This window comes from Tyto alba, unplaced genomic scaffold, assembly GCF_018691265.1.
Source record: "Tyto alba isolate M040663 unplaced genomic scaffold, T.alba_DEE_v4.0 Super-Scaffold_22, whole genome shotgun sequence".
NCBI classification, from domain to species: domain Eukaryota; kingdom Metazoa; phylum Chordata; class Aves; order Strigiformes; family Tytonidae; genus Tyto; species Tyto alba.
The window spans coordinates 38,253,692-38,279,617 of NW_024881296.1; the positions used below are offsets into that span (position 1 = coordinate 38,253,692).

Genomic DNA, 25,926 nt, shown 5'->3' on the forward strand with positions numbered 1-25,926 from the left:
GGCCGAGGGTCCCGCGGCAGAGGGTCCCGCCGCGCCGCTGCCCACGCCGCGCCGCTGCCCACGCCATGCTGCCGTTGTGCCTCCGGCCCGGGCGGCTGCTGGCCGCCCCCCCGCTCCGCCTGCCCGCCCCGCGGGGAGCGGGAGCTGCGGCCGCCGGCGGGGAGCCCACCCGCGACCCGGGCACCACCCGCGGTAAGTGCGGGGCCGGCTCCGAGGCGGCCCCGGGGGGGGGGGGGGGGCGGGAGGTTTTGGCGGCGGGCGGCAGGCTGGGCGCCGCGGGGGGGGGGGGGGGGACGGCATCGCGGGTGGGTACCCACAGCCGCCGGGTGCGGGGAGGGCGAGCCAGACCCGCGGAGACAACACCCTGCGTGCGTGGGCATTGAGGAGGCCGCGTGGAGAGAACTCTGCGTGGCGCGAAGCGTAAGCCCCGGGTTACTCTAACGACGGGTGGGGGTTTTTCCCCTCCCACGCGTTACTACCCCCCGACGTTCCCTCTTAGCGCGTGGTTTGATGAAGTGGGTTTTTTTTTTCCCTCCTCTTTAAGCTGAGCAGGCTCATAAGGTGGTTGCAAGTTACAAACCATCGACGTTCGACAAAAAAATCCTCCTCTGGACTGGGCGTTTCAAGACTGAAGAAGAGATTCCTTCGAGGATCCCGTAAGTGCCCCTGCTCTTGTCCAAGGGGAACGTGGAGCTGAAGGGAAAGTGACGGTGTGAGCCTGATGTAAAGCTTTTCCAGAAAGCTTGAATCAACACGGGAAACTTGGAAACGAATTTGAGGGCAAAAGAGTTTCCTGTCCTGGTTAGGGGTTAAGATGAAAAAATGTTCCTTACTGGGGTCCCCAGAGCCTGGGATTAAGAACTGGATCCATCTGAGTAGATAGTCTCGGTTATATTTATTTACTGGCTTGTTTATTTTGTTTATTCCTAACGTGCAGTCAAAGAAGGATGTTATTGGTAAACAATATTTTCTGTTTATGGTTCCCATAAACAGTTCTAAGGGAGCTGACTGTCGCCGAATGATTACATCCCACAAATTATGATTTATTAAAGAATTTGAGGGAAAACAGAGAAGGAAGTGATGAGAGAAACATCCCCCAGGAGGGAAAACCGAGTACTTGACATAGCCTTAGCCTCCCTTTCTTGCTGACCCCAGTGGTCTGGGTGAGCTTTGAAGGCCCCTTCCCACCCCAACCACGCTGATTCTGTGGTTCGCTGGCTCGCTGGAAGTTGGCGTCCCCGAGGGTCACTGAACACGTGGAACCCCTCTAATGCCCACTGCTGCCTTTTTTCTTGGGGCGTTGGGCAGCGTGTGAGACATCTCTCTCCAGGCCACGACTTCTTACCGCCGCCGTGCGTCCCGGTCCGGGGTGGAACGTCGAGCGCGCGCGGAGTCGGCAGTTCCGCGGGTGGCTGCGGAGCAGGACAGTGGCTTTCCCAACCGTCCAACCTCACTTGAGCGGTGTTAGTTCCACAATCTTCCCCTAGAGAAAGGTTGGGACAGGTCTCAGAAGCCCTTAAAAGCTGTGTCGGGAGGCGTTTATAAAGCCACAGGTGTTTTCCAGTCCCTGCCCATACACACACACACGCAAATCCCTCGCTCCTGTGCGGTAGCTGGCCCGGCAAGCGAGCCTCACCACTTTGTGCTCTCTGGGTGAGCAAAGTCGTTTGAGAGCAGTGAGATCATAAAAACACACTGGAAGAAGTTAATTGTGAGACGCTGAAGCTGGGCTGTGTCACTGCTTTATTTTTCAAAAAAAAAAAAAAAAAAAAATTACTGCAGGATAATTGCTACCTGTGAACAAGGTAGCTGCTGAAGATAGTTTGTGCTGAGGGTCGGATGTGCAGTCCTTCTTCAAGGTTGTTGTGGGGTTTTGTTGTTGTTGTTTTAAAACAGCCGCTACTGACTTCAGCAGAGGTTTACCCAGAGTCTTGATTAAGGATTGAGTAGCAAAGGCCCTAATGTGCAATTAGGGAAGAACATAATCAGGTCTGTTTTCCTTAAAGCCGAGGCAGAAAGCAGGGAGAAAGTGAAAATCTGCTTCAGAAGAGTATCAATTAGTGCACTGTGAAATATAATTAGGCTAATAGGACAGACTAATAACATTTATGGTTTTTTACCACAAATGGATTAGTGGATTAATGATTTTTATGTGCTAGTCCAACGGGCGGTTTGTTTTAAAGATGACGGTCGTGTACAACAAAAACAGCTGCTTAGAGCTGCCAGTCCTCTGCAAGAAACGTGGTGTGAGCTGGGCAAGGATGGTCCCTTGGCCCTTCCACCAGAGAAACTCCAGCTCTGCCCCATCCCGCTGCCCATCCTCTCTAAAGGAAAGCTACAGGTGTTTTTTTGGGGGGGCGGGGGGGGGGGAAGAGAATGTTTCGAGGTCCCTCCTCACAGCACACGTCAATTCTTTATGCAACTATCCTTTATATACATATATATGTATAAAATCATAACTGTGTATTATATTTGATATCTTACGAACAACACGCGTCAATTCTTTATGCAACTATCCTTTATATACATATATATGCATAAAACCATAACTGTGTATTATATTTATATTTGATATCTTACGAATATGCCTTCATACAGCACTCCCTTACGAAAGGGGAACAGTGCGCAGCCAGCACCTGAACGTCTGAAAAACAAACATCTGAAAACTGTACAAGCTAACGAAAAATCTTAAAAAAAACTGCCTAAACTCCCAAGTATAATGCCCGGGTGGGAGAAAGACTGGGCTGAAAGTCCCAAGGGCAGCGTGGCAGGGAGGGGCAGGGCAGAGCTTTTCACTGCTTCTGCCCCTGACGCCCCGCAAACCCGACCACGCAGCTCGGCCTCGAGGGGCGCGTTCCCGTAACGGGGAGAAGGCTGACAGCAGCTGCTGCTCGGCTAAAGAGCTAAAACCCCTTAACTCGGGGCACTGCAAACTCTTTTTAATCACCTATCCACGTATGCAGGCCCCAGGCTATAGTATACAGGGCACCACCTGAAGCCGTTAGTTATGACAGTGATAACTTTCTAAAGTTAATTTTGAATAGGAGGAAGTTGCTCTCACTACATCTGGGTGACACCACCTCTACTTCTCCATCTGTTTAAAATAGACAAAACCTTTTCTTTATTTAAACATAGTAAAAGAGCTTAAGGTATGATTTCTGGTGTATTTACCCCAAGTACTTAAATGCAAGTATTTATTGCATGAGCAACTTTTCATTTTTTTTTCATTTTTTTTTTTCCCCAGCTTAAAAATAAAAAAATATCAGCTTAAATCCATTAAATGTTGCTTTTCCATTGGGAAGGGGTCAGGGCTGGAAAACGCCAAGTTCTTGGGTGGCCCATAACCAATCACAGCAAGCTGAAGATGCTGGTTTTAGAAGTTAATTCTATTTTTATTTTTCAATTGTGCTGTCGTATCTGCGCTGTTTTCGAAGAAGAGCTACTTCAGGGGCTTGTGACGATTCAATTACCTTTAACTGCAGGCCGGAGATGCTAGACAGGGCGAGAAACAAAGCTCGAGTTAAAGCTTGTTACATCATGATTGGACTTTCGATTGTTGCCTGTTTTGCGGTGATCGCCTCGGCTAAGAAGGTGAGTAGGGGCGCTGGCTGGTTATCCCATCACCTAGTTAACCGTGACGAAATTCTGTGGAAAAACAAGACGGGGGCCCACCCCTCCCCTCCTTCCAGCTAACGTCTGTTCCCCAGGTGGGGCACTTGGCCCCCCCTGGCTGCGTTGTTACTCCTGCAAAGTGGATTTTTTTTTTTTTTTTTTTTCCCTCCGCAGGCCGCTGCGCGGCACGAGTCCTTAACAAGCTGGAACTTGGCGAAGAAGGCCAAGTGGCGCAGGGAGGCGGCGCTGGCGGCGGAGTCGAAGACGAAGTAACCGCAGCTGGGTCCTCGGAGGAGCAAAATTAACTGGGGCCGAGAGCCAGCAGTGAAATTTCACCCCTAATTGTAGCGTTAACCGCGCGGGAGCCACCGAGGGCACGTACCGGATCACAAAAAGAAACGGCAAGTCTCTCTCCCCGGAGGGATCCCAGATGTACCTGTTGCCTGTAATTACCATGAGCTTGAGTGTTTTGCGTGCGATTACAAGCAGTAATTAATTTCAAAGGAGAGGAGGTGGGGCCCGAAGGGCAGCAGGTACGGCCGCTCGGGTATTTACAACGCACGTTTAAACCCCACGTTTTCCGGCTGGCGGCGGCGCGGAGTTTTCCGGCGCACAGGTCCACCCGCTTGAATTCGTTTCCCTCACCCAAAACGGCATTCACATTCATGAGCTTGCAGAACCCGCTAAATAAATACAATAAGCGTCTGTAAAATAGGTTTTATTGGTTTCTGTATGGTGGTTGGAGATTTAACATTCCATAATATTGCATACCACTCCTGCGTTCCGTTACAGTAAGAGGCCTTTGGCCTGGATTTAAAGATGCACTATCACTATCTGAAGTTAGTACAGGTATTTTAGTTCCCACGCGTTATATGCAGATATTGTGCTGTAAGTAACTGAAAGTTCTCATTCCAGAGTTCAGTGAACTCTTGAGGTCACAGTTAAGCTTCACGTATCAATTGGCAAACCTGTGGCAAAATTCCTCAGTTGTACAATTTAATAAATTTAAACCAACTGAGAACTAACCGTGGAGGAAAGACAATAGTGCATCTTTTCTCTTTTTTTATTTTTTTTATTTTTTTTATTTTTTTTTTTTTTAAAGACAGACCCGACAATAAATATCTTCCAGTTGCAAACTTGTTCTACAGCTAACTTATTTCTGTGCCAACATTATTACTATTTTCTGATTGCTACTAGCAACAGTGTTTAAAGCAAAGAGTAGAAAATTAAAAAGCTGTATGAACCCGTCCTCGGACAAAAGTGCAACAATGAAAAAATTGGATATGATTCAGTGTATCAAGAGTAGGGAACTAAAAAACAAAATCTTATGCTTTGCATAGTTGCATAGATTAGCTAGTTAGTATTCACATTTAAGCAGAACAAATGGTACCCTTTTAGTTAAAAGCAAAACTGCAGAAACCAAAGCCCTCTATTTTTAAAGACTTTGTAACTGATGGGCACTTCAGATGCCATGTAAAATACCAAACTTAAAGAGGTTTTCTTCTCAGGCTTTTTTTTTTTTTTTTTTATTCCCCACACTGGTTTCAGCTGTTTAGGCAACATCATCTTATTCACAGCCCTACCTGCAAATGACTACCCCGGAGGGGACCGTGAGTCATCAGCTCTGGTTTTATACTGTTCGTTTATCTGCTTTTAATGAAGTGTGATGTAAACCCAGTGATAAAAGAGGAGGCCATCCCCTACGATTATCCTTTAAAGAAGGATCTTCGTTATTATTTTTTAACAATTTCAGGGTAAACCAAATGTTGAGTTTAAATAATGATTTTCATTAGCCAAAGTCCGTCAATTTTAGTTCCCTTTTAAACCGTTACATTTAAATGCATGAGGCATGAAATACAGTTTATCTAAATGTGTAAAGTGCAGTCACTAACCATTCACACATATAGAATAATATATCCACAAAACTGAAGACATTCTTTCAAAACAAATATAATACTTTAAATGTCCCCTCTTTTTCTTCATTTTCAAGTCTTTTAATCGAGATTTGTATAGTTCAGATTTGGTTTCAATTAGAGAGGCTTATAAATGCAGTTTTTACAGGGTTCTCCAAATAAAAAGCAGGCACAGCTGGTTATGTTATCAAAACAAGGTTGTTAGAAACCATGGAATACCCTGTTACCTGAATAATTTTCTTACACTAGAAGAACATTGAAATTCAGCATTTGCTAGTAATCCTGGTAGTTTTTCATGATTGTTACCCTGTACTTTGAACAGACTGGGAGGGGAGGGAAGAAGGAAGGTCAGTATATGAAAACCTAAAACTATGAGAATAAAAAGGGCACAAATACCATCATTGAACGTTATATGAAAATTTGGCAGCTGTACTCAATATTATCACACTATTCAAAACTGTTGTATGCTGTACAAATCTAGGTTTAAAGTGTCATTTGCTAAAATATCTCATTATTCAGAGGTTCATAAAGTAACAGCACTCCTATATACACATCTTGCACTTCTATCTTCCACTAAAAAGACTTCAAAAAGAGGTTTCTTCCCTCCCAGTTACATCTTAGTCAAAACTTGACCATTAATCTTAGAAAATCCACTTCAAGTCCCACATTCAATTACAATATAGTATATATTGCTGTAACATCAAAGTGAAACATCTGAGAATCTGAACTTGCATGTAAAAAAAATTCTAAATATAAAATGGTACTGTAAGTGATACCACCTTTAACCTGTATTTCTCAGTGCATTAAAATATTGTTTACTGACAAGCACAGTGCCATGGGGTAAGTAATTTGAAGTTTAAACTGCAGCTTTTGATGAAGCATGAAATGCTCCCGTATATCAAGGATTTCACTTAACCCAGGAGTCTGATGTTAATACACTAACTACAGGTAATAAAAAATAATCATACTTCAGAGTTAACCCAAAGTATCAATTTCGCCAAATGAAATCTACTACTAATACACCAGAAACACTACTTATATGCAAGTCGAAGCAGAGCATACATTTTTCTGTATTCAAAACTGTTAATGCAAATACTAGAATTCTATTTCCTTTAGTGTTTAACAGCAAACACCGTATGTTGTAGAGCCTAAATATTTAGATGACGGTAACTTCTAGTTAATTTTGGTGTCCACGTAATGCTATTTACAGTACCACAAGCTTTTCCTTCAACTGGAGTGATTCACCATTCATTCTTTACTGCAGTATTTCTGTTGTCTCACCGAGAGACGATCGCGTTAGGTAACTTCCAGAACAATTCAAGGGGTAGTAGCGTATCTGGTCAAAAAAATAACACCCGCTGTCTAAACTTTTAAGAAGCTACTGTACCAGAAAGGCAAGCGTTGCAATGTTTCCCAAACTCAAGTGGTGTTACCACGGTTTGACAGGAGGCAGCTGGAGACCCATCTGCTGGGTGACTTGTGCAAACCACCGTCTCTGTCACTCCCAAGTGCAGCACTCGTGGGGTGACTGCAGCAACTGCTTCCGCCTCAGCGTGCGGCGTTTGTGGCTGACCTTTAATGCCACTGAGCAGCTTTCATTGCAGAGCCAACATCAAATGACCAGCAAGCTCTCTGCTGATTCCAATCTGAAAACCTCTGAAATAGTCCTCTTTCCATATAATTATGAAAAAGCTTTTTCATATATTCAATATTAGGTAATTAGCATTATATATGTATCTCTATTATGCCTTTAAATACATTTTACAAATAAATTCCAACAGTGTGTTGTATAGTAATGCATTAAAGTTTCACAATTTAAATAAATATTTTTCACATTCCAATTCAGCTTCTTACAAGCTCATCTTTATTTCATGCCTTAGTTCTGAAGCAATGTTTCTGCTTCAATACAAGAGGTAGATTTGATAGAGACTGGGCAAGTCGAGCCTACTGCCAAAAATGCAACTGTCAGTAACTGTATTGCTGATATGCAGTTTGAGACTACATGAAAATTTCAGAACCACTACCTAAAATCCTACCAAGTCTTAGCTTAACAGTTCTTGTTAAATCACATTTAATGCTTTCCCTTAGACATGATTACTCACAGTTGTTTCCTGTACATAAGAGATAATGAAAAACACAAACACAAAACAAAGAACAGTTGTAACAACGCAATATATAAAAGTGCATGAGCTGCTGCTTCATCTATTTCTGCAAAACATACTCAACTTTTCATCTAACTTTGGCCATAAAGGAGAGACCTCTGGGGAAAAAAAAAAAAAAAAACAACCCCAAACCCTACAAGTGTTGAGATTTTATGCCTGTCTTCGCTTCAGTCGTTTACAGCTGAAACCCCTCCATTGGAGCCTCCTGCTGCTGAAACACAAACTGCTGCTGACTTTCATCCACCTGAGGTGCAATAGTCGAGTCCTCTTCTTCGACACCAAAGTAATGCTCTATGAGTTCAAAAGCCTTTTGGTATATCTCTTGGTTTTCATGCCTCTGAAGAAATTCGATTTTATCAAGTCCTAAATTCAAAACAAAACATTTTGAAAACCTAGTTGCTTAAATGAGTAATGAATTCGAAGGGAAACAGCTTACAGTCTAGTTTATAATACAGTGGTACTTCTTAGATAAAAAAATGCAATCCCAAATAATCTCAATTTATTTGTTATCATTGATTCTGAATTTCCTATCCCATGTATTTCTGGTCTACATTTTCTGCTGTCCAAACTAATTTTAAAACTATGCTCAGAGAATATTAACTAAATAAGGAGGAGGCAGCTGTAGTATCTACAAAGAAATACGCCATGCCCACAAAGAAATTGAATCTATTTAGAATTAGCACAAAATAAAACTGTTTGCTATAGCAATTACCTACATCCCCATTTCTTTTTTTTTTTTAATCTTTCAGTCTTCCCAGCTCTGAATTCTATCCTCTATTATGGAGTCATCACTGGGCACAGTCTGGTACCTTCTTTCAAATTTAAAGATTTGGAGATAAGGCTTATCATTTGCAAGCTAGAGGGCATAACCCCTGCTCTCCTGCAGAATTAAGTGCTTGGCAGTCAGTCAGGCTGACTCAAAAATCCTTTTTAGCTAATGATGATAACTCAGTTTTCACTTAATTTGGGTTACAAAGAGCTCCTATGAACTCTTGTGGTGACTACAAAGGCCAAAGCAATGAGGGTGATATAATTAGCTGTTTTCCCTACATGAACTTACGTGCTACAGCTTCAGCAGCCTACGCTTAACTGGCAAAGGAAAAGAAGAACCTAGGTGCTCAATAGTTGAAATTATGAACGGACTCACAACCTGCAACAGGATAAATTCCATTAAAGTACTCAGTACTTATTCCTCTTACATGTTGGATTGCAAAGTAACTTCTCCAAGTGTGCACTTGATTTTAGAAACAAAATTCTGTAACAGGGAACTCAGATTTAAAGGCTGTGTTACAGAAAAGTTCGTACCATCTAATCAGATATAACGTGGTCAACTAGCATTGTTATTAGCACTTTCTGAAATGCAAATGTCTGCCATTTTTGTTTTGTCAGAGCGACAAAAAGATAACCCTCCATAAATAATGCCAGATTCATTATCAGGCAGTTTTAACATTTTGTTAAATCGGAAGCGTCTAGTCATGAAATTCTACAAATTGTCATTTCAGTTTTGATACTCCGCCTTTAAAATGTGGTTTAATTCAACAGCTCTTAAGTAATTGAACAAAATACTTTCACAAAATAAGTACAAACTTATTTAATGTTATGATCTGAAGCTGATTTTGCTGTTACTGATGCTTACTGGGCTAAAAATTGATCTGACTTTGGGAATAAGTGAAACAAACGCTGATCTCACAATCCCTGTTGGTAATGAAACTCTACCAGACAGAACTAGATATTAAAGTAATAAAACTATATTTATAGGTTTGGCTGATAAACTAATGAAAACCATGGCTCCAATAGACTAAGACACCCGTGTTAAATATTTCTGAGAATGCTTCTCTAGAAGGACATTTCATAAACTGACCACTGACAAACCTCCACAGGTTTCCTGCATTTTCCCACCGTGTTACATTCCTTAACTTCGGTACCTTAATGTCCACTTATTCTTGAAGTAATTCTTATATTAAACTTACCTATAAACTTCAAAATGGTTCACAATGCTTTTGTTTTCACAACCTGAAATAGGGAAGTTCAGGTATGTAGTTTTACAAGAAGTCATTTCTTACCGTATGCTTCCTCTATAAGGGCACAGTAAGGATTAATGCCCATTCCATTTTGCTTAGACTCTTGTTCTCCAAGACGCAGGATATTTTCAAGTCCATTTAAAGCCACCTGTACTATTTTTGAATCCATCACAGTCAGGAGGTCACAAAGAGGCTTGGTACAACCTAGTGCTACCAAATACCTTTATAACAGCAGAAAAAACAGAGTAGGGTGGGGGGAAAAAGAAGGACTGAAAATCCAGCGCATTTATTCTGTCATGCCAGACTATCACTGTTAGTCATCATTTTTGCTATAAAGTGTGTGAAACAAAACAAAACAAAAAAATCTAAAACATGCAATAACACCAAGATAAGCTTAGTCTGAAATGGAATAAATACGTGAATTTTCTCATTAGGATAAATTAGATGTGCATATTCCTAACTGGACTGTGGAATTTGTAGTCTCTTCCACTCCTTTTCACTTATGATCTCCAGATGGCTTTAATTGAATATAAGGAAAAAAAAGTTAGTTTTAGCAGAAAGTTCTTTTCTCAGGCATCTGTAGTTTTGTAGTGGCAAAAATACTGAGTAAACACGTGAAGAGACAGGTAAGAACATTGGATACTGCTCTGTGCTACCATAGTCCACGCTAGTAGTCCATTAAGATATCAGCATTACCTACTATAAAGGGAAGGACGTAATTGTAAATATAAAAGAAATACATTGGGATTCCAAGTATCCCATTTCATTTTCCAATTTTGCACAAAACTGTGTATGAACTTTTGTAAGTCAGAACCTGTGTCCCGTTTCTAGTGTGTAAGTAAAATGAAGACACAGTAATGTTTGCCTGCAACAAAAGGTTGCTTAAATGTACTTTATTTATTAGTTTTAAATTATCCTGCAGTTAGACAGTAGTATCTTGAGGACATTAAGAGGGCTAAAACTTCATAACACAGATAATACCTCTGTATTTTGTGACAAGAAGCCACTTCTATGGTATTACGTGCCCATTTACTTACTGTTTGAAGATCCTGAATTAATTTTTTTTTAAAATATGCTAAATTTTAAGATGTTACATTATGCATGCAATCAAATAGCAAAAAAAACCACCAACAAACCTTCCTTACCTCTGATAACATTTAGTGGTTATAAGAAAATCAGGACTGTTTATATTTTAAATAAGCATGCACTTATTGCAGGTCACCCAAATGTGCTGGAAGATCTACCACATCGCTTTCAGTTCTGGCTTTCAAATAATACACTGTCATTTATAAAACCAGAGAGTACTTTATTCTAGGTGTTCAAGAAACCCAATCCTTGCAGTGCATAAATAGCTGCTGACAGTAAAATGTCAGGAGTTTATGTATCAGCTTTAAAGTACTACTGGTAGTGAGTTTAAAATACATGAAGAAACCACTAAAATTCCTAAAGTTTATCTGCAAATACACAATCCCATTACACAAGTTTTCTAAACAACTGTCCCGAAGTTTTCCGTTTTCAAACACTGAAACTGTTCATTAACTGTTCCAGTTGTGTTGGACAATCTACTATCAACTCTGGAAGATAACCCCGTCAAAGCTTTGGGTGCAATTACCACTGAAACAAAGCACTATCAGTCAATTTATTAAGTCCACTGCATATATTTCACTCGGTTTTCTGGATTTCGACATGTTTAGTCCCTGTACAGACAGAGTTTCAAGGGATTACCACTGTGTTTAGGTTTTTGTTGCTATGTTTGCCAAGATTCAAACGCAGAAGTAAAAATACCTTCGAGAAGATAAGTTATGCAGAGAAAACGGTAACATATACAAACTTACCTAATTTGTTCAGGTGTTCCTCCTGATGTCGCATTAGTTATGGCCCACGCTGCTTCTTTTCTGGTGCGAAATTCAGCTTTTTGCAGAATTTCGATCAATATTGGAAAAATATTTGCATCTATAACAGCCTAAGAGATGAAACGGTAATATTTTACAATATTTAAGAAAGATTTAATATACACAAAGAACATTAACACCCTTCACTAGAAGAGTCGGTGATGCAAACCACGTTTTGTTAGATGGCACCATGCAAACTAGAAACGCTAGACTGGAACTCAGAACTATTCCAACACTGAGCTGCAGCAGCCATCTGAGTATCTTCTTTTTTGATTTCTCTGTCTCTGGTGGACAGAATACTGCTTACTGGATGTTTAAAAATCACATAAGCTCTAAACCCGAGTTTTTGAACTCGAGAGCATGCCTTGGAACAAAATTTCACTGTATCCATTTTATTTGGGTTTGCAGTCTCCATAGACAGACTACGTCTATAAATGGAGACTATATTATGCTTTTTATATGACATCAGGAAGTCACATTTTCATCTCCAGTTGAAGTAGAGCGGGGGAAAAAAAAAAACCAAAACATATTGAAACATGTACTCTGATTCAGAATTCTCATTTTTCTTGACCAGAAACTTTTTTCAGGTAACTCCATACACCCGAAGCAATAGTCAGGATTTAGTAGTTTCCATAAAAATACAATTCTGTACTGATGACATCATGCAGGTCCTTTACCCAAGCAAAATGTTCAACATTTCAAAATGGTTAGAACTGTCCACTTTTCACCGGACTAATTTGTGCAAGATTTCAAAAAAGCTGAAACAAAACAAGTTCAGAAGAAAAACTGCTTATTACTTTAACATATATATTACAGTGCAGACCAAAATTAAGAGAATTTACCAGTAGATGATGCTCCCACAGGGAAAAATAACAACTGTTGAGATCAGACCTAAGAGAAATATCCTCTCTTTCGTTTTATAAGCACCAACCAAATCCTTTTCAAAGAAGCTAATCAGTTTCTCTAGTACAAACCATGACAGTTATTTTTAAAGTATTCAGTTATTTATAATAATATTTCAAAACTTAGAGGAAAATATTTAAGTTAGGTCAAATTATAGACAGGACTAAAACAAATAATGCAGAGTCAATGTAGTATCTACATATTTTTCCTTGTGCTGGAAAACCAGGTGAACTAGTAAAAATAAGAACAAAACCAATCAAGTTAACAAATATACAGGCTTTACCTGAATCTGAGCTCTATTTCCTGCAGTAATATTAGAAACAGTCCAGCAGGCTTCTTTTCGAATAGATTCCTTGGGACTACTAAGCAAGTGCAAGAGGCAGGGTAATGCAGAGCAGTTTAGAATCACCTAAAATAATTTGAGAATTGAAAATGGGGTTGTACGAGATATATATAGGCTTGTGCAATATACATATATATATATATATATATAAAATCACTTTACAGATTACTTTGGAAGAAGATTTTGCAACACATTTATATTATAAAAAGTATCAGAGGTAACATCCTGCAAAATTACAGTGTTTGATGCTCTAGTGTGTGAACAGACAATCCTGCAGTTTGAAAGAATCTGCCCTCAATTAAGTTCAGACCAGAAGACTGACAACGGCAAGACTAAATAAGGCTGCTTAAGGCTAGAATATAGCTTAGAAGTGTAAATTTGAACTGTATAGTTATTTGTTCATTTATTTTTCGACAGGTATTTTCTATTTAATTCCTTCGCAAAATCCTCTCCTACAGAGCTCACAATAAATCACGTAATTAACTTATTTCCTTATTTCCCCTTTACACTAGTTCTGTCAGCCTTTTAGACACGATTTCTTTGAAGTAGGATCCGTCAGTATTTCCTGCATTGCTTCAAACTCAATTCCATTGCCTAAAATTAAAAAATAAATCTCTAGAACAAATTACATCAGTAAGACTATCACATAGAAATTAACGGACAAATCAAGTATGACAGTTGCTTACGAGTGAAAACTTTGTCTGGGTTTAAAGATGTAAAAAAAGGGAACGATAATAAATAAATGAATCCCCAATAAGGAGAGGAAAAAAAAAAAATAGGGAAGCAACAGTCAAAGTACCATGCACGAATGAAGCAATCCACTACATACAGTGCTGTAAAAAAATATGTTTATTCTTGCAGTAACTTAATGTTTAAAATAGCAACCTAAACTGTCAAATTCACAATATAGGTTTGTACAGAGCCTCCCTTCACTGACATATGCAGATACCTGTACTGGACATGTATTCTGTCGCAACCTTTCCAAAATTCTGGCCTCGCTAATTAATTTTTCTTAAATCAACTAGTCTTACCTGTGTTTGGATATCATCTCCAGTAACAATATTTCCGACTGCTCTTAATGCAGGGGATACCACCTTGTAATCATTATGCCTGGAGACAAATATTAAATTGCTTGATGTTACCAAGTGTTAAAAGTATAATTTTGCAGTTTTAGTGAACAGTGGCTTACTTAAGGTGCTAAATTTTCAGTTCTACCAAACATTACTGCTTACACTTTCCCCTTGTTTAGCCCACAAGTGAATTGCTTGATTCAAGGAAAGGGCATCTCTATGGAACAACACAACAGAGCAATCTACCTGTCCAGCAGATTCACTTCACCCACCTCAAGTACTACTGAATACAATACCAGAATCTGCATCATTCAGTGGCCACATAAACAAAAGGGGCCTTATTAGCTGTATACTAAAACTCAGCAGCTCCCCTCTGTAAGTGAGCTTCCTCCTTTTGCAAGTCAATAGCCCTAGAAGCCAGTAGAAGCAGCCCATATTCCCATATTCAACTGAGGTGTGTGGGGAAAGAAATCTACTCAGTTGACCTAAGGCTTCCATACGAAGAGAAAGCAACCTCACCCTCTCCTGACAGCTACACAAACGAGCTTTTCACAGGGAACTGTGCTGAGCTGTCAGTGCTGGGAACTACTAACCCTCACCTACTCTGCAGTCCCCATGTGAACACAGGGATTTAGTTTCCCTTTCTAGGAAAATAATGAGCCATAATCCAAATATAGGGGAACAGTTCAGAAGTGGCACAAGCCTGCCCCTGGACTCTGTGAGTCTAAGAACTATCTGTTTTGCAACTACATCTGCTAGAAGGGCAAGAAAACAAAATACAGCAGTGAAATTAAAAATAAGATGAGAAATTAATTTACAATTCAAGCTTGATCTTCAGTCTTCACCTTTCTATTCCTCCATGCAAACGAGGTCCTACATTAAATTTTAAAGAATAGAAGGGAATACTTTGGAGAAAACATTTTTTCACTGCCAGCATCAGGAAAAATCCCAGGCAACCTAACAAGCAACCCAAAAGGTTTCAGACTGGATTCATGTTCATCACGTCTCACAAAATAAATTCAGACTTGACCTGAGGAAAAAACAACTCATTTGGAATCGATTACTATTAACAGTACTGTATGACATTTATTTGGTGAAGACTTACATAAGCAGCTCTACCAATCTTCGACACACTCCAGAATCAATAACAGCTTGAATTTTATCATTGGGACCATCTGAAAGGTAAGAGAGGGCCCAGCAAGCATCTGCTAATACATCTGGGTCACTGCTAAACAACAGTCTTGATAAAACATTTAGGCAAGGAGCAACCTAGGTTAAAGAAAAATATTGCATAAAATTAGGCAGTTTGTATTTTTCAAGTTTCAGAGAACATTCTGCAAAGGCATAAAGGTGCAAAACTATCCCCTGCCAAAACACGTGAGCTCATGAATGAATCAGGACCTAGGTGGAACGCTTCCCGATTAAACTAGCTATCCAGTTCAAACTGGCAAAGCGGGTAAATTCTGATTCACAACCACACAGTATTTAGAGATACTACATTAGCTATATAATTGTTCAGCTTGAATAAAAACCATCTGCTTTTACAGGTAGCCAGATGATCAGGAATTACTGATGTTTTTTGGAATCACTCGGGGAACAGAATTTCTCAGAACATTTGTTGGAATTGCTGTTTTTGAGGGAATACTGGAGGTTATTTGCAATAACCAATTTACAATTGCTTTACCACAAAGAAACTCAAGAGTCATTCATTCCCAGAGGACTCAACGCTCACTGAACCAAACCAAACAAGCAACAGCTGACCTCAGTTCTCCCTGCAACTGTAGTCTCTGGCCTTAATCTCCTGCAAGTCCACACAGACAGAGCCAAATGAACTAGACCATCTTAACGCCACTTGGAACCTGAGAGGTTTCAGCTGTACAGCTTGGGAATTTCATATTCTTTGTTGAATTTCATTCTTCATCTTACATCAGTTATACAATTCAGCCTCTTTTACGCGTCCAACTGGTGCTATTGCAAAGGGTGAAACCCAAAGGAGCTATTCTTATTAGCAGTTGCCTACAGGGCATCCTCTTCCACTGAAGTTATGTTTAAGCAGCAAGGAAGTTTGCAGTTTTTCTACTACCAGAAGAAAACACTACTCAAGGAAGCAACTTAAGCAGAGCAATTGTGATGTGTTCAATTGACATCAGAAATTCCCCCCTTTCCATTAAAACCTCTCCAAGAATTATTAAGAAGCAATGACAGTAATTACTACCTTGTGAGGTAAGCTTCAAGAGATGTAAATTCTCTCCAGATTATCTTTAATGATCATTTAAACTCAGTCTTTTCTACCAGAATACCCAGTGTTCAGTTCTTTTAATCTTTCAATGTCATTAACCTTACCAGAAATTAATTTCCTACAGAAATTAATACTCCTACTAGCCTCTACAGTCTTCCTGTCTTTATAACCACATGCTGGAGAGAAGAGGAAGTGAAGGAGAGCACATACAGGCTCTCATACATCTCTGTCAGCAGTCTGATTTAACTGTACCTGACAGAGCAGAAAATTCAAAATTTTATTCCTGCAGCATGCGCTTGCAATCATAAAACAAACAAACAAAAATTTTTAAAAAGCTTCAGTCGTAACTCACATCCCTTAAAACAGATTTGGAGAAAATACAGCCCCAAGGGGTTTAGTGCTGAATGTATTATTTGGCCGTAACTTCATACCAGTGAATGCCCATTTGCATCTGACTAACTACAATCTCAAGTTTTTAAGTAATTGAATTTTATGGCTGACAGGTGTCAAAATAGATGATTTTTTTGCAGATACAACAGATGGACAAGACTGCCTGATTACATTAAAAAGATAAAATTGAGTCTATCTCCAGATTCAAATATTCTGTGTGGTATAACAGATTACAAACATAAGTCTGATTCAGCTTTCTGATTTCTCAAAATGAACACTTTATTATACCTTACTGAAGTCTGGAGGTGGGTTCTTTCCCCTACAGAGATTTGAGAGGGCCCAGACTGCATTTCTAGTCGTTGTAAGACGATTTGAATTTGTTAACAGTCTGCCAAAGAGAGACAACAACAATAAAAATAACCATTTATTATTGAAAAGTTAAGTCTTTTTATGACTATTACCACCAACAGTACCTCAAATCAGGAAAACAGATCATATTACTGGGCACTAGTTTCAATTTATTTCTCTTCATAGCTTACATACTATAAATATTTTCTTAGAATCAACCGAATCTGAATAGATTATTTTTGCACGGACATCTAATTCCCAAATCATATAAAATAAACCACTGCTTACGTGAAAAATCATTCAACTAATCTTTTCTGAAGGTTTTCAGAAGGGGCCTCAGCCTCTCGTAAGATGCAACTCTCCCTTGAATTAACTGTGATGTTTTCATTCAGAGAATGCAATTAATAATCATAATAATAATAAAAAGTTCCATAAAAAGTTAGAATTTAAAAGATCTTCTAAAAAAATTAACACCTTTTTTTCTGAATAGAATGTGAAAGATTCAACAACTGAAAGATCAGGTTCACTTACAAATAAATACCAAAATGTCTAAAACTGTTAATCCTTTAAATCCTTGAGGCAGGTAATCACATTCTCTATTATTCTAAGTTATTTTACAAATGTTTTAAAGCATTTTATTATTTGAAGCAATAATACATTGAACATTTTTTTTTCCCTGTGATGAAGTTCTCTTACGCTCTATTGTAGGGATATAGTAAGTGCTGGTATGATACTCCTAGGGAAATCTGGTGTACCACAGCTCATGTAACAGCTACTCTGCCAGCTCATCTCAACAAGCACATGGATAAATAGCAAGACTGGAGCTTGGAGCTACTGGACAAAGCTGGGGAAACAAGTCTGTTGCCCAGCCAGTTGGAAACACACACACGCAAGTGTGAATTAAATCATCTCTCCCACCCTATATATCCAGAACTCTGGCAACACAGAGTTCTGCACAATACAGAAATTTCAATACCTGTGAAGTAACAATTCCCTCCTTTTGCAAACGCTGGAAAGCTTCCAGTCGTGGAGTAATTAAGTTAAAGATATGCATGAAGCTCAGGTAATCCAAAACATGAGATTCATAGCAAGATAATATATATAAAAAAAAAGAAATCCTCAATTTTGAAAAAAGCTTACATTCTTTTCAAATAAATTTTAAATTGAAGTTTATAGTTATCTATACCTGTACCCTATAGTTACAGCATTAATTTACAATACTTACTCCAAGAGGGGTGGTAATATTCCACAGTTTAAAACAAAGTCTCTGCATTCTGCATTATCACCAGCAATGTTACCAAGAGCCCACACTGCCTAAAAAAGCAAAGCATCCAAGTGAATTTATACATGCTTGCAAATCAACTTTTACAGATCTGTACATTTTTACAGCAAATATTATAAACAAAAGCAGTATGATTCCAAATAGGAAATTTCAGCAGACTACCGATTTCTATATTGCATTTTTCATGAATGCACGCAAAGTCAATTACCTACACTTGAAGTCATCCTTTCAAGAAAAGAAAGTCTCCTGTTACGAAAATACGTTGATTCACATACTTTTCAATAAAAAGGATATACATGCTCTTTTCAATATAGTTACATTTGCTCACTATGTGTAATAGATTCAGTAAAACTTGCTCAAAGTTGCAAACAATGTATGAGGAATAAAAAAGCTGAGTCATGAACTTTCACTATACAAACTTTCAAACACGCTAAATGAAAGCCAGTAAATTTGAGCTGCTCAAACATAAACAAAAAACCCCCAAATCCACAGCAGACAAAACAAAAAATGAAGTTCAGGAAAATGTTAATGAGGACTGCAACATAATGAGATGAAAGAACAGAAGGACGCAGGAAATAAAGCTGCAAGATAACTTAGGAAAAAAAAAAATTCACATTGTTTTCTACTAGATTATTTTTATTATGGCGTTTTAAATCCTGTCCACTAGTAAGCGCCACAATAGAAATTAGATTCTCTCTTGAAATTGCACAATAGCATGAAATAAAAAACAGGTTCAAAGAAACCTGAAAGAATCAGAGGAAAAAAACATGAGGGGAAAAAACACACCAAAGGTAAATTCTTATCTTCCTGGAGCCAGATCAATGGGCTAGTAGGCAAATGGGGCTCAAAACCTCTCTCTAACCATACACACCCAAAAAAAAAATTCAGAAATAAATTTAAAGTTGTAATAAAACACCCCAAGAAAACAGTTACCTGCTCCTGTACATCTTCATGTTCTGAACTAAGCAGCTTAATAAAAATTGGAACAGCTCCAGTTTCAATTACAACTTTGGTGTGTAGAAAAGTTCCAGATGCTATGTTTGTCAAAGCCCAAGCTGCTTCAAACTGTTAAGGAACACAAAGACCACCATGTTAAACCACTCCAGAGTAAAACTTACGCTCATAAAAAGCAGTTTGACACTAGAGTTGCAGAGGTTAATTTTCCCACTTTTTTTCCTTTCCACTGAAATGCAATTATTACTCTTATTGTACTTTCTATACAATAATTGGCATTGACAAAAATCCCTATTAAATAAGAACCTTCAGTATCTAAACTATTTTTAAGTTTTAGCTTGCAGCACTAACTGTAAGGAAGACTCAAAATCTCTATTCACTAATACAAATCTCTTCTGTTTACTCTATATTAAGTTTAATTCTTCTAATACGAATGTACACAAGACCGAAGTGGCATTGCATGGGCTACCACAATTAGACAGAAATAGTTACTCCTATCATTAATTACACATTTTCCAAAGATTTCCTAAAAGGGTTTCATACAAGTCTTTCAATTTCCTGTATTTTTTTCTTATTGTCAAAGATTTCAACTGAAAAGTACTACAATATACTCAACACAAACAAAACAGATTCTGCTCACACATCCGTGCTGATGATCTTAATATATCACGCTCTAAACCCTCTTGAACACATTCTGCTTTCAACACCCAAGTATTTGACCAGCTGCATCAATAACCCTAAAGACTACTAAAAAATTCACGAGAGTCAAGTCACAATTCCAGTGGCAATAACTGACATTTTACACAACTACAATTTAAAGCTTTGGTGGTAAAAAATAATTAAATTTGGTTATTAAAAAAAAAAATAAAATCACACGCTTTCCAAAGCTCTTTTGGGAATTTCTGATCCCATTCCAAACCCCCAATCAGTACCAAACTCACTTGCAGAGTGTAATTCTCATTCCTCTCTAGAAATTTCACAAATCGCTGTACTACTCCTGGTTTCTGGATGACTTCATCTATCGGTGGATTAGGCTCTAGGTAATATAAACAAACATATTTGTGTAAGTCTAACAAAAAAGTCCACATAAATTACTTTCAGTGTGCCACAAAACATGAATATGATTCTTGGTTCTTATAATTTGTAACATTCAATCATTTTAATCTCAAATGCAAGAGCTAAACTTTTGACTTTAGAAGACTGCAGGATCATCTCCAGAGCGTGCTACAATACAGTAAATACCTCATTATGTATAACAATAGTAACACATACTATTGTCCACTGGCATGCTAGTAACACATTACAAAGTTCAGGTCAGTGGAAGAGCAATTGTGATTAGATACTCTTTTAAGTGACCAAGCATGCCTTTACCTATTGTGCTGTACAAATATCAGCAATAATTTAAGACTGCATGTCTTACAGTCTCAACAGCAGCTGTGTAATTTTTCACCCCTCAATTACAGATTGAGAATCAGAAATTGAATCACTGCAACAAGTAGTGTAAGTAATGCTAGTGCACAGTTAGTTACTGCCCTGGACACTTCAATCAAAATATCCTTGCTTTTGTTACTTTGTCTGAAAGACTTAACATCAGAATAATGAAGCTTTCTGTATTTAGTCATTAGGTCGGAAGAGACTTGGCACGGTTTCTCTATAAACAGAACCAGAAGTTTCAGCAAGCTCTATTTTAAAGTAAAACAAAACTAAAGGTTAACTGATTCTGACTAAACTTCATACTATCAACACAGAAGGAACGAAAAAAAGAAATCAGGCAATACTCATTTACCTTTAGATAGCAATTTTCTGAATTTCTGAGTTGCTGTGAGCTGCTGATCAGGATCATCTGAGAAAATCATCTGCACCATATCTACTGTAATAACTTCTTCCTAAAAATGAAAGGCATTTTTCTTATGTCTAGTTCCATGCACATTAACAGAACATTTTAAACACACTCTACAGTAATTACCTCTGGAATAGGTACAGTAGAGCTGACATCAGGATCCTGAATTGGACTTTCTACCATAGATTCTTCGTTTCCCGGGAGAGAAACGTTTCGGCGTTTAAACAGCTAAACACAGAATAAATTTTTGGGAGACATTAGAACTTATCACAGAGTGAGCACTGATGACATACACTTGAAGAAATGCTTTCACCAATACTAGTCAAAGAATGTCAACTACTCACCTTCCTACGCACCCATGCAACTGGAATTCTACATGAAAATTTAAAGAATATAAAGGAGAAAAACACTACTACACCTGTATCTTGATAAACTGCACTGCAACACTTCAGAGAGACACTTAAAAACTGAAGGTTTTTTTAATTAGCACAGATCCATAAATTTTTCCACACGTAAGAAAAAGAAGATACGTATCTTTCTACTTTTAGTCTTTTATCCCTCATAATTTATTTTTAAGCAGGAAACAGTATTCAACAAGCTACTTTCTCCTTTTTTAGTTTATAGGATAAAATCAGCAACACAGAGGCAATGTTTGTGTTTCAGCACACTGCATTCCTCCCTTCAACGGAGGGTCTAGGCAGTATGTACTTTCTTTGCATGACAATTAAACAGCACCTGTATTTCATATACAGTTGCAGAAAGATTAAAACCGAAACATTATTTTAATATAGTTGGAGAAAAACAGCGTAGCTTCAAGGGGAACTTTCAAATTATGTAACATTAAACATGCTCTATGTCCAAAAATCACTTTACAACTGGCTGCATGCACTGACTATGCTCAAAATACGTACCTGCACTGTAGTATTTAATAAGCTGTGTTTAATGAGTGCCTCTTTGTTTTCTGGCATACAAGCAAAATATTCACATTAATCTGTTTTCTTCTAGAAACCAAACCTAAATTTTTATCTTTAATCCAGTACTACACTTAAAACTACTGTAATTAACAATTCTAAGAATATTATGTTGGTATCCTTAAAAATAAATGTTAGAATCTCAGTCCATTGACTAAGATTTCACCTGTAAGCATAATAATGAAATGTCCTACTAAATGCTGATGGTTTTGTCCTCTGTGTGTCTACAGACACCTAGATTTCTGCTGTTGTACATGCTCAAAACTGCAGAAGCAACTCCATGTTTACATCTACCCATAGTTCAAACAGGAACCGAAAACAGGGCATTCCCTCCTTTCTTCAACACACTTCTGGATTGGGCACAATCCTGGATGTAAACAAGGTTTAATGCCATTTAAACCCACAAAGGAAGAAGAAACAACAATCCTCCTTTGGAAGACCAGCCATTCTTTCTAGCACTCAACAAGGACACAGAAGCTCTCGGTTGAAATGTATAAACTGGTTTTGTTTAGGATCATGGTCTATCTACCAGTTATAATTTCTTCTGGAGCAAAAGAAGCCTCATCTCCCTGCATAAACTTGTTCTCCCCAGTTCAAGAAGAGCTGAAAAACACCAGTCTGACAAATTAAGATCAAGGAGAACGTAACAGTATTCTCATTGTTACAACAGTCAGCACGGGAGAGGAAACACCCATTATGTTCACCATTTATCTAGGGAGTATTTACTACAAAATACACAAACAAAACTTTCAGTGGGAACTGCGGTGCAGTTACCCATTCACAGGTAAATGCTCCAGTATCATACTACTTCTTACTCTTACCTCTCCGGCCCAACTAATTTAAATTCTTTTTCCATGCAGTAGCACCACTTTCCCAGGAGAAGGGTAAGCATTCCCACCTCAGAGAAGACCGTAGATCAGTGCCTGGGACACTCTCTAGGTTGTGGGAGACAAATTCAGCCACTTTAGACCAAGCAGAAAAACAAACTACATTCCTTACTTTCCTGGCAAGAAACTACTAAACATTTTGGTAATAGGAACTACTACAAACCATTAAATTATACAGGAATCACTAATTGGTAGCCCCTTTACTAAGTTACTGTAGAAAAGCTCTTGGGCAATTTGAAGTGTAGCTTCAAAGATGAAAATAATCCTTTCCCTTCTAACAGGAGAACTTTGGCCCAAACTCTGGAAGAGAACGCAAAGTTTCTAATCCTTACTGCAAATAAGAGCATCCTTTCAGACCAGTCTTACATGTTTAAACCTAGACTAAGGATGAGTCTTAAGACACAGGTGTCTCCTCTGCGTGCCCTAGTGACTTAAGAGGGCTTCTGTTCACTTTTTTGTTTTATGATCTTATTGAGAAGTGCCTAGTGCTCCCCAAGATTGCACTAGAAACAGACATTCCACCTGGCACTCTGGATTTGCCTCCGCAGGAAGAGTCTGTTCAAGTCCTTTCACATATCCGAATTAAGCTTCACAAGCACTTAACAGTTAACAGCTGACCAAGATACTTACCTGTTCTTCCCTTTTCTGTTTTCGAAGCTGGATTCCTTCCTCTTCTCTTCGTCTGCGCATTTCTTGGGGATTAAGTGCATTATTCTTGTAGCTTTTCATTCTGAAGTTATCTTTACCCGGGCTCGCCATGTTGTCTATTAAAAAAAGAAAAATTACTCCAAAGGCCAAACCTTGCAAGGCAAACCTGCCATCTCTTGTACTACAAAAGTATATACAGCAGCAGCTATGTATTCCTGCAGCTGCTTGCAATACCCAGTTCATCAAAACTCTCTAAGGTAGAAGTCAGAGAAAAATTTTTGCCCAGATAGGCATTTCTAAACTGCAGATTAAACTACAGATCATCTCAGGGATCAGATACTTCATTAAAGGGCATAAGATACTGCAAAAGAAATTATGGGCCTTATGAGCAAACTGAGAAACAATAAGCAAAACCATTATATCACTAAATTTGGGTTGTGTCAGCAAGTACATGAATATGTTTCTTCCTCTCACGGAGATATTAAATGTATTAAAGAATAAGGAAAAATCCAAGAAGAAAACCCACAATTATTGCTACCTCATTTAATATCTTCCTGCACTCTTTTTTTTTTTTTTTTTTTTTATGATGCCCATCTCAGAAACAGATCTGAAGGTTATGCTGTGTTTCCTTCTAAAACTGTACGCCGAAAAAGAAAGGGTCAGAAGCACCCAGATAGGCATACCCTTTTCCATTTTAAACTGACAAAATGATTGACGAATTCTAATTCACAGGTCTTTTTGATGGATTAGAGGACTAGAATCTGATTGTCATTTCAGGCATATCCGTTGTGAAAAGATAAAAGTGATAAAACATGATTCTGTCACTGAAATGATCAAACTGACTGAAAAAGGTTTTTAATAGCATGGTGCTAGTTTTGAAAGCTAAAACTGTAGCCCTCATCTGAGAAATAACTGTCAAAAATACGATTTAAGACTCTACACGAACTCTCACTCGTCTGGAATTCTTCCACAAGAAAACATCTGAACTACAGCTCTTGAGCTGTGCACAATTCTCTGTCAACTTCCACGCTCAGACCGTTTTTTTTTTTTTTATATATATATCAGGAGTACCAAGGACTGCTGAGCAATAAACACAAGCTATGAGAAGAAAAGAGTCTGCAAACTTGGGCTGGCGTCAAGACACTCCAAGGACTCAGCAGCCTGTTTCACCCAAACACATTTACTTCTCAAGAATTTTAGTAAATTACTGCCGTCTCTGCACCACAACGCTGAGTGTGCCACCATTTAAAGCAATTTTCTAGTAATTGTCATGTAACTTTCGAGGTACAATTTAAGAAGATAATTTTTCCAACAACACTACTGGCTTAACTTGTCCTAGAACATCATCACTTCCTTAATCATTCATGCGTTGCTAATCTAGATGCGCCAATAAAACTGTCAGGCCAAGCAATGAACCAAACAAGAGAAGCACGCGTTCAAAGTGAACCAGTTTAGGTCGCCAGCTCTATAAAGTTACAGGTGCTCAACCAGGAGGAAGCTCAACTAGTCAAAGCTGTTTTCAAAATGAAAAACTTATGAATTTATAGCTTCATTCTTCTCACAAGGGTTTTGCTACTGACACCGTAATGGCAAAAAGACTGTCAGTCCCCGATCTGTTCAGGCTTCATGACTCCTGCCTCTAAATCCAAGGAAGTCCGCGCTTCTGCTCTGCAAAACTAACTCGTTTTAACACTAAATTCCTCCACCTACCGCATCCCGCACCTCGCCCACTTGTTGTGCCTAGACTAAGACCTATCCTACTAATAGCTGTTGTTGTGTTTTGGTTTTTTTTTTTTTTTCCGCTCCCTGCCTACATAAGGCTCCCTAAACACCGCGCCGTGCGGTACCGCCGCCCCCTCCGCGACCGCCGGGGGAGGCCAGACGCTCCGAGCCGGCCAAGACCCCGGCGCAGGTCCCCTTGCCGGCTGAGAGGGCACCCACCCCGGGCGCGAAGGGGCGACCAGCGAAGCGCTTCACCCCCCCGTCTCCCGGGGAGGAGCCGGCAGAGCCCCCTCCACCGGCAGCGGGGCGGGAGGACGGCAGCCCTCCGGCCGAGGAAACAGCGCGGGAAGACCCCCGTCCCGGCGCCGCCCGCCGCGCCCCGAGCAGGCAGGAGACCGGCCTTGGCCGGGGAGCCTGTCAGCAACGGGCACCGCGCCGCCTCCCGCCCCGGACTTGAGGGGGGGGGTGTGTGTGTGTGTGTGCAGCCCCTCCTACCTCCACCCGCTCCCTCTGAGCGCTCTGCCGTTCTTACCCATCGAGACAGAGACGCCCTGCCGCCCTCCGAGCGACAAAACCCCGCTCCGCTCCGCCCCGGAGCGCGGCACCGGCAGCCGACCGCAGCATAAGATGGCGGACGCCGCCCCGCCGCGCGCCGCACTGGCCGCGGGGGAGGGGGCGTGGCGGGGGCGGGGCGGCCTCCCCCCCTCCGTTCCCAGCAGGCCCTGCGCG

At 39.6% G+C, this 25,926-nt stretch overlaps 2 protein-coding genes across 3 annotated transcripts; one reads left to right on the forward strand and one right to left on the reverse strand.

Annotated features, from left to right (window-relative positions):
• Window positions 1–4,324, forward strand: FAM162B (family with sequence similarity 162 member B). Its single transcript, XM_042795856.1, has 4 exons — window positions 1–192; window positions 545–656; window positions 3,483–3,591; window positions 3,787–4,324. The coding sequence occupies exons 1-4, from the start codon at window positions 66–68 to the stop codon at window positions 3,883–3,885; spliced, it is 447 nt and encodes a 148-aa protein (XP_042651790.1). The 5' UTR covers window positions 1–65; the 3' UTR covers window positions 3,886–4,324.
• KPNA5 (karyopherin subunit alpha 5) lies at window positions 4,316–25,868 on the reverse strand. 2 transcript variants are annotated; one of them, XM_032992856.2, is made up of 14 exons: window positions 25,730–25,868; window positions 23,458–23,591; window positions 21,096–21,197; window positions 20,916–21,015; window positions 20,071–20,165; window positions 19,109–19,240; window positions 18,119–18,207; window positions 16,834–16,933; window positions 15,022–15,185; window positions 13,878–13,956; window positions 12,787–12,912; window positions 11,544–11,671; window positions 9,751–9,929; window positions 4,316–8,050 (listed from the first exon to the last, which is right to left on the reverse strand). In XM_032992856.2, the coding sequence occupies exons 1-14, from the start codon at window positions 25,731–25,733 to the stop codon at window positions 7,863–7,865; spliced, it is 1,620 nt and encodes a 539-aa protein (XP_032848747.1). In that variant the 5' UTR covers window positions 25,734–25,868; the 3' UTR covers window positions 4,316–7,862. The 2 variants fall into 2 exon arrangements, with proteins under 2 accessions (XP_032848747.1, XP_032848748.1); XM_032992857.2 differs by lacking the exon at window positions 25,730–25,868 and adding an exon at window positions 22,762–22,875 and having other exon boundaries at window positions 23,458–23,571.
• Window positions 25,869–25,926: the final 58 nt, after the last annotated feature.

What these genes read in the sequence shown, in the direction of transcription:
- FAM162B (XM_042795856.1), top strand. Translation starts at nt 66, where the DNA reads ATGCTGCCGTTGTGCCTCCGGCCCGGGCGGCTGCTGGCCGCCCCCCCG. An exon ending in CGACCCGGGCACCACCCGCG is followed by an intron (nt 193 to 544) that starts GTAAGTGCGGGG and finishes CTCCTCTTTAAG; the next exon opens with CTGAGCAGGCTCATAAGGTG. An exon ending in GAGATTCCTTCGAGGATCCC is followed by an intron (nt 657 to 3,482) that starts GTAAGTGCCCCT and finishes CTTTAACTGCAG; the next exon opens with GCCGGAGATGCTAGACAGGG.
- KPNA5 (XM_032992856.2), bottom strand. An exon ending in CAGAAAATTGCTATCTAAAG is followed by an intron (nt 20,166 to 20,915) that starts GTAAATGAGTAT and finishes TATATTACCTAG; the next exon opens with AGCCTAATCCACCGATAGAT. An exon ending in AGATTGGTAGAGCTGCTTAT is followed by an intron (nt 13,957 to 15,021) that starts GTAAGTCTTCAC and finishes ATTTGTCTCCAG; the next exon opens with GCATAATGATTACAAGGTGG.